Source organism: Amphiprion ocellaris, chromosome 12, assembly GCF_022539595.1.
Source record: "Amphiprion ocellaris isolate individual 3 ecotype Okinawa chromosome 12, ASM2253959v1, whole genome shotgun sequence".
Classification (NCBI taxonomy): domain Eukaryota; kingdom Metazoa; phylum Chordata; class Actinopteri; family Pomacentridae; genus Amphiprion; species Amphiprion ocellaris.
The window spans coordinates 25340767-25349338 of record NC_072777.1 but is presented as its reverse complement, the minus strand read 5'-3'; the positions used below and the strand labels follow the sequence as shown (position 1 = coordinate 25349338).

At 37.1% G+C, this 8572-nt stretch overlaps 1 protein-coding gene across 1 annotated transcript in view; it reads left to right on the top strand.

Moving 5' to 3' along the window:
- The first annotated feature begins 982 nt into the window (after nucleotides 1–982).
- The window catches only part of ube2j1 (ubiquitin-conjugating enzyme E2, J1), a 56412-nt gene continuing 48822 nt past the window's right edge, over nucleotides 983–8572 (top strand). The window contains exon 1 of the mRNA XM_023288756.3: nucleotides 983–1355. Coding sequence (XP_023144524.2) covers nucleotides 1325–1355 — 31 coding nt within the window. The 5' untranslated portion in view covers nucleotides 983–1324. The remainder of the gene's footprint in view (nucleotides 1356–8572) is intronic.

Sequence of the window (8572 nt, the reverse complement as noted above, 5' to 3'; positions counted from 1 at the left end):
AATTTTCAAATCAAACTGTTTGATTTATACTGAGCTCATTTGCTGTAAAGAAGTAAGTGTGTATGCTAATTTTCCTTTGTCCAACCTGAAGCAAACTCATTCGACCTGTAAATGAATCAGTGATGGCTGATTAGTGTGTGCTTCTTACATGGGAAAGATGAGTCACTTTCACGTTCCTAAAGATTTGTTTTCTGTAATAACAGCCTAAATAACAGATTTATTTTTTTAGTGTATCTAATGCCAGAAAATTGCTAAATAGGTCATCAGTACTCCCTCAGGTCCAAGCCAATGTATTTTAACAGTCAAAAATGTCCAGAGTTTGAGTTTACGGCCATTTTAAAAAACACAGCCTAAAGGAAACATACACAATTGGTCACTCATCAAATCTGCTATTTATTGTCTGCCAAACAATTAACTGATTATTTTACTCGTTTTTATTTTTTACTTTTTCCCCCAAGATACCATTACACTAGAAAATTAACTTAGTCATGAGTAGGAACAGGTCATTTTCATAGCTTTTTTTCTTTAGAAATTGAATAATTGAGAATTGTTGGTTTTCTTGATATTTCCTACTACTATGTGCCCTACTATCAAATCATGTCAAGTCATAATTATTTGTGTAGCACATTTGAAACCCACCTATTAAGACGTGCCTTCGAATCCTAGGATTGTTTTATGGTTTTCGTAGTTTTATGTTTTTTATGGGTTCTATGGTTTTATAGTAATCCAAATTGTAGATTGTAGAACAGTAGATGACTTGATGAAAATATTTTGGTGCTATAAATTATTTATTTTCCAACATTAAGTATTCATTAGTCTTTAAAATTCTAGATTAGATAGTCACTCACAAGTTTTGAGTCAATATTTTTCTTGACTCCACTGAAAATAACCCTAACTATATCCTGCTGTAAAGTTTTTGTCAATGATGCGCATGCGCCGCTGCAAATCACAGAAGAAGAAAGTCAGCCAGTGGCCACTCACTTCCTGATTACGTTCCACATGTGACGTCACGCTGGTAGCGTCTGGCAAACAGTTTCAAAACCGAAACAACGGATAACTTGAGAAACAACTCCTCTGTATTCCTGTGGCGACTGAATTCAAACTTATTCTATCGTAACTGCATAGAGGAACACCTGGATGAGAATACGAGCCACTTTTCGAGCTGTCCTACCCACATTTGAGGATCGAAACCAGCTAGTCGGGCTGCTAAGTTGAGCTAACGTTTAGTCGGTAACAGTAGCCGGGGTGCTAGCTAGCTAACGAGTTAGCCACAGAAACTCAACAGAACTTCATCTTTTCCGTTGTGTACCCGACGTCTGTCAGCATGGAGAATAAATACAACCTCAAAAGTCCGGGTAAGCTCATTTTCATGTGTTATTTTGTTCTTCAGCTGCCTGCGAGTATGCTAACAAAACCGACACAACTGAAAACCACCATTTTACTGTTGACATTTATTAATTAGTGTATAAACATTGTGAACAGCCTCTTGTCAGAATGAAATTACTACACTGACAAATATACTGACGCATTTGCTTAATATTCATTGACTTCTTCCAGTTGTGGAAATACTTAGCTATTCAATATTCAGAGCAAAATCGCCTGTACTCCTTCGCTTTCTGTAGGAAATTACATTAACACAGCTCTGTTCTTGGGCTGAATGAGTTGCACTTTGTTTAAGACACGTCTTCATGTGTTGTCTTCCTGTACAGTCATGGAAATTATATAACATTTATATCTGATTTTAGTTTGTTTTGTAGTTGACACAGTTAGCAAAAGAGAAGGTAAGAAAAAAATCATCTATTTGAGGCAAGCCACATCATAATTGTTGTGATTTGCAAATACACTCAATGACAAAAGCTGTAGATCGATTATTTTCCCAGCAACAAGTGAGTCACAGATAAAGTTCATTGTCACTTTGGAAAGGGGTTGCGTTTGAAACTAAAAGTAGCTGTTTTTAATCTTACTTTTCAGATAGTAGGTTGGCCCAGCAGTCTAATTCAAAATGCTGGTTTGTTGTACTTTTCCAAAATAAAAAAACATCCAACTTAAAAGTAAGCCCAGGCATTCTATATAGGACAACAGTAGCATGAAGGTTGGTAGGCACAATAAAATGAAGCCTTGGAAAAATGTTATTCATCCTGAAGTTATTGTTTCTGCTCAAAAAGACATACATGATCTCTTTTTTGATTTTTTTTCAATTAATTAATTATGACTTTGTGAAATGTCAGTAAATAGTTTCCAAATGGTGTTATAATTTGTCACAGTCCCATGTGTTTTATGCACCTTATTTGTTATATTTGACCAAAAGTCAATACCATAAAGATATTCAGTTCACTCATACATAGCAAAAAAAGCAAAAAGCTATCAGTTTAGGAATTTGGATTTGCCGAATGGCGTATATCCTAAATTGCACCCTTTAGGAATTTGTCAGTTGCATTGTTTTAAATTGTGATTTTAGTTCAAAATTGAGTAATTGTGCAGATATTAAAAAATAATACTAGAATGAATTACATAAGAAAAATCATACTGCAGATATATTAACAAATTTTTAAAAATAATAACAACAGTGGGTGCGTTTGAGGCATACAGTCATGATAGTAAACCACTGGGACACATGTTTGTGCAGATTAAGATCATGTCCTCTTACAGAAACTGAGATAATACTACCCGAAGCGCTACAAAAGTCTGGGATAGTGTGGCATGAATACTTCCTTCTCAGGTTTCTGATCACCTTGTGTTTTTATAGGTCAGCAGCTTTATTTAATTTATGGTCAACAATAACTAGTGATCTGTGTAGTAATAAAAGTCAAAATGTGCAATAGGTAATTCAGACTTTTAAAAATCTGTTTTATTGTAGCTTCCATGTTCCACATTTGTTGAACAGATGCTAAATGGGAATTAAACAGAGCAGCAAAATACTATATATGTAGTTTCTGTCAGGCACCATCCTATGCTACAGAGGTAACTCAGTCCAGAAGTGCCATCTGAGAAATAACAAAATAATAGATGCATCAGTATCCCTTGTAAAATTTCTGATCTTCTACTGTAATAATTCTGTTAGAGTCTTGTAAATAGACATTCAGCTGAATAACCTAGTTTCTCATCTCACATGTGAATGACATTTTATTTAGTGTCCAGCTTTTAGAGAGCAGCTGTTATTAAACCACACAACTAGTGTATAAGTCAGTAAATATGCTCATGACTTTGTGTTTATCAACATGTGGAGGCATTTGTTTATTCCTTAGTGTTACAGGCCTGTGTGACCATCTCAGTCAAACTTGAAGGCAAACATGACATGTTACAACCGTGTAAATATCCAGAGTATTTTTCCCCTATTATGTTGTATGTTAGCATGATGGCATACAGCATGTACCCACTCTATGCAGCTGCTGTGAAATTGAAACTGAGAATTTGAGTGTTGGGCACACACAAAAATGACAAAAAAGGCTACTGGAAACTAAATGCAATGAATTCATGCCACGTATCACCAACTATTCAAGTGCATATCATGTAAGCTTAGTGTTTGCTCTCTTGGTGCACAACTCCTGCTCCAAGGACACACACAGATGCAGGTGCTCAGTACCCACGGGCATACATGATTTGTTTAGAGCCACTGGATTGGAACTTGTCTGTTCTGTTTTCACATTTGGAGTTTCAGAGCTCACCCCAACAGAACCTTTGATACTCAAGTTAAACCACTATGGGCCGATTCTTCACTGATCATAAACCAAGGCAAACCTAATACAGAGGTAGTTATTCATTAAGCATAACACATTCTGTTAATTTTGATGCACTCGTGGCTATGTGTATGCCCTTAGATAAATTGTGAAAGTAGCAACAAATTCATCTTAATGTTTGTAGTGCCATATGCTTTGAAAGCATAGTATTTGTATATCTCACCCTATGGTAACTGGAGCAGTGGGGTGGGTTCTATCAATTCAGTTCTATTTGCATTTCCAAGGTCAATGTTTGCCTCTGTTGTATTGATATTTTGGTCAATAAGAGCGACTTTTTGTTTACACATGCATACTAATGATCTTCTTTTTCATCCTCTTCAACATTTTTGACCATCTTATGCTGTGTAAATGTATGGAATGGCTGTACTGCAAGCAGCACTAGCATACTGGATATCTCCATAATTCAATATATTGATAGTACACTGGACGTTATGTGATTTTTTTTCCTTTAAACAAGCTCAGTTCTGGTGTAAGATTCCAACATAAGATTTGTAGGACTGTCTTAATACCTAGTTTAATTTATTGTCCAGTCCTGTATCTTTTGGATTTCTGTTTACAGCATGAATAGGAGTGGGGGCATCAAAGCTTTGTGGTCTCTTAAAAATGCATACATTTTGTGTTTTTGGAGTAGGAGAGCTGTGGAGACAGCTACTTGGAGAAGGTTTGTGCACATACTTATTCCATCTTCAAAGAAATACACTTTAGAACGCTTTGAAGATGAACAGAAAAAAGTTAGTCTGCTAAAAGTGAGGATTGAGACACATCGTTAGCTCACAAGTCAGCATATGTATAGGGTTGGAATAGCCAATCAGAGACAAGTATTCAACCTCAGTCTGGTACCATAATAGCAATTAACACAATGGTAATTGAAACTTAAATTGATGAAAGCGTTGCCGCACTCTATTCAGTTTGTGTTTGGTGATAGCAGCCTACTGTTATGGTGAGCTAAAACTACCCTACACAGAATGACCATTGCTGTCTGCTATAGACTGATTTGTGTCAGAGCTGATGCCATGTAACAAAGTACTGTTATTATCAGACCTCCAGGGTGGGACCAAAAATCTGTGAAGTGCAATTAAAGATTTGTATTGGTTGCACCTGACATTTAGCAGCTGTGTGTGTATGTGTGTAGCAGGTTTTTTTATATGTATATTTTTTTATTTTCACCCACATTTTGCATTATATAGCAGATCGAAAATCATCTGCTCTTTGAGTTGCTACAGCTGATTCCTTTACTCATCTCTGCTGCTCTGGCCAATGTGAACTTGCATTGGCTGCCTTGTAACTGAACCCTGTGCTTTGACTCACAGTTGTTTCTATAGTTTTTTTTTTTGCTCAGTAAGGTCGAGAAACTGCAGTTTGGTGGTCTATTTAGCTTCATGTTTGGTGTGAAAATGGAGTACTGCATACATTGAATGATATTTGTTCATGCTGTTTAGCAGGTGCTTTTTGTACTTTTTACCTAATACTTAATCACAAAGCCTGTCTTTTTTGGAAATTATGAGGTCCTTTATGAACTTTATTGTTGTTATTACATTCTGGTAATAGTGTTTATATATATTTGCAAACGTTCAGTGCTCTGGCTATTTCCTGCTGTCACACAACATTATTCCATCTCCATCTGATATATTAGTTGTAAACACAGCACTTTGTTACATTTGCGAATACAAGGCCGTTGGCCCACAGTAATTATTAATGCACTGTTGACCTGTCAGTAATAAACACGCCACTAGCCCCCGCAACTAGCTCCACACCCACCGTCCATGCATATTCTCAGCCCTTTTTTATCATTCCTCTGTGTGAGAGGAGCTGGAGTGAACAGGTTATTAAAAGATGTTTTTTGTTAGCATTTCCTGTTATTTGAACAAATAGAGATCACTTCATGCTTTTCATAACAGCACACGTGAGTGCACTTAATGATGGAAAAAAAATTAGGTGCACCAGTGCTACTAATTTAAAAGTTCTTCTAGTTTCCTGATTAGTATTAGGTGAGTATTCCAGTAGAGTGGGGTGATGTACTGAATTTTGCAAGATGGGGAAATACCTAAATTGAGATCTGCAGATTTTCTTGTAACTTAATTTAAAATAATGAGTAAATAAACCTTGAAACTTTGTGCATTGGACTAAGTTTATTCAGGCAGAGATTTCTCAAGTGCCTAAAAATGCACGACAGGCAGAGCTCGACCTCGAATTATGTGTAACTGTAGCTGTAGACTAATTTCCTCATTCGCATTACGTGATCCACTCACAGGTTACACCAAACATCGATAGTAAACTCTGTATCTGTCGTCATGCTTTCCCTAAAATGTTTTGTTATTGAACTGCCTTGGTCTGGGGTGCATTTTTGGCAGCACAAATGCCAGTTGTGTGATGGATGTCGGTTACTTTATAATTCGGTAATGCAGATTATTGACAAGCAGAGTATAAGAGGACCCTCTGACGCATGCATGTGTTGGGAGAGAGAGAGAGAGAGAAAGGGTAAGAGAAGCTAGAACGCAAATGGAGCAGTAATCCCAGCTGTGTTAACTGCATGCAATGTTTCTGTAAGTTGGAATTTTCAGAACTTAGTTAAAACCTAGTCTTGCAACTTTTTGACTCGACCCATCCAAACTATATATTTTCTATTAAGTTTACCCAAACCTGATGGGCCCACCTCCTCTGCTAAGGCCTCTGACCATGACCTCAACTGCAACTCTCATGCTTCCTCCTCATTCCTCGCCATTTTGTTGTAAGGAAATTCTGATCTTGTGCATTATAATTCAGTTGATGTACTATTCAATTTCACATGTATAGAAAATATCGTGTGTGCACTGTGGCTGTCTCTGTCACTGTTGTGGTTGTGTCTGAATGAAGCCCTGAGGGCCATTAATGTCGAAGTGACCTATGCCTGAATGACAATGCCGTCACTTTAATAGACTGATGAATGTTGCGTATCCCATGCCTGAAAAGGGCTTAACTTAGTGCTATTCTTCTTCACTAACCCCTTGACACATTGTAGAGGGAAGCATTCTCCACTGACACCTTCAATTAGCCTGCTGGGAAATTTGTCTTACCATTCCTGAGAATATTAACAGGTCGGAATAGCAAGAAGAAATTTCTAAATAACGTACACTGGCAACGCCCTTAACAAAAAAATAAATAAATAATTAAGTTTGCCAGCTGTCTCCGTGTTTGCTCCTGGATGGCCTTTTATTTTTCTCTGCACGTTCCCAATAGTCCTACTCGCAGCACTGTGTGGAGTATTTTGGATTTGATTGGCTGTCGCTAGACATTGTTTGGTGTGTAATATTCACTTTATCCCATCCTTCTCTACTAAACCTTATCATACCCCACAGTTTTCACTATATTCAGGGACTGATTCAAAGAGTAGGATTAGCTCGCTTTCATACTCCTGGCTTTACCTTTTAGCTCAATGTTGTGGAAGCAGCGACAGCAGCACAAGAACAATAAAAAGTGTCCTGACTTTGGAGGAATTAAAAAAAACATTTTTCCTTTCACATCTTTGGTGTTGAGTTGTTATTACGCAATAGTGTCTCCTCTCTCCCCTCTGGATCTGCTATGAATCATTCCCAGTGGCAAACACTCAAAATGTGTATTACATAAGATGATTTGGCGTACAAGGATTATCACCCCATCGCCTTGGGCCAGTGACCGGACTTCTGTGAACCCAACAGAGGCCAGAGGCACTTGTGTGAGAGAGGGCTTTTCCTTGTCATCTTTGCTTACTGTTAACGGAAGAGCCAAAAATGGGCATGGGATATGAAACTCAGTGGGGGATATGGAGCACTGGAGCTGCTGTCACAGTGCATCCAGGCGCTGGCAGGGACAGTGTTGTTAAGAGGATGCTGTGCTGAGATCTGGAATGCCTTCCCCCTCCCCTTCTCCCTCTGCTATTCCAGCTCAGCATCCGTAGGAATTACAGTACGTTTGTGATGGCAGAGCCCAGTGTCAGTGTTTAGGGTCAGCGCTGAAAGTAGTTTCGCCTTATGAAGTCAAGCAGAAAATAAGGGTATGGAGGTCTGACTAGGGGATGGGCCACTGGCTTAAATAGATTTTTTTAATATAAGTTTTAGGTTTGCTAAGATCTTGAAAAGATATTCTCCTGATTTAACCACTTCATTCCTACATGACTGCATCTTTTTCTTGTTTTTGCATAGAAGCCAAAACTGAACTCACTGTTATGCTAACATTGCTAAGGTTTTTTACCACACTATCACAGTGGTGAAACAAACTACTACACAGCTACAAGTGGCTTTGTGTTTAAACTAGCGGTGGGACGCGATTAAAACAAATTTAATCGAATTAATTACAGGCTTTGTAATTAATTAATCTCAATTAATTGCAGTTCTGTCAAATAGCAATATTTGACACAATAAGTGAAGTTTTTCAATTCAAATAAAATTGTGGTTGACAGTTGACTCAATGAATAGACATACGTGTTTATAATTTAAAATTTATTTTAAAAAAGGAAAATGGGACGTATAGAAAATTGATTTTGATGACTTAAAGCCTGAATTTAGTTGTTTTTTTTCACTGTATGGCACATCAAATCAGCATAAGTAGTTCAAGGAGCTTCAGAAAGTTGAAAATCCAGAGATTCATTCTGTTTTCATATTTTCTGGGTCTGCTAAATGGTGTAATTTTGATGGTTCTTTTTTATAGGAATATTAATTTTTATTTATGTAATTTTTTATAAACAAAAATTTTATAATTAAGTTATTAAAAGAGATATTTTTGTTGTTTATGTTATTCCTCCTCCAAGGAGGCAGAACCTCGACAGAGTAAAAACTTAAACCACAAAAATGTTTCATTTCTATTTATCTGCATTTTACATC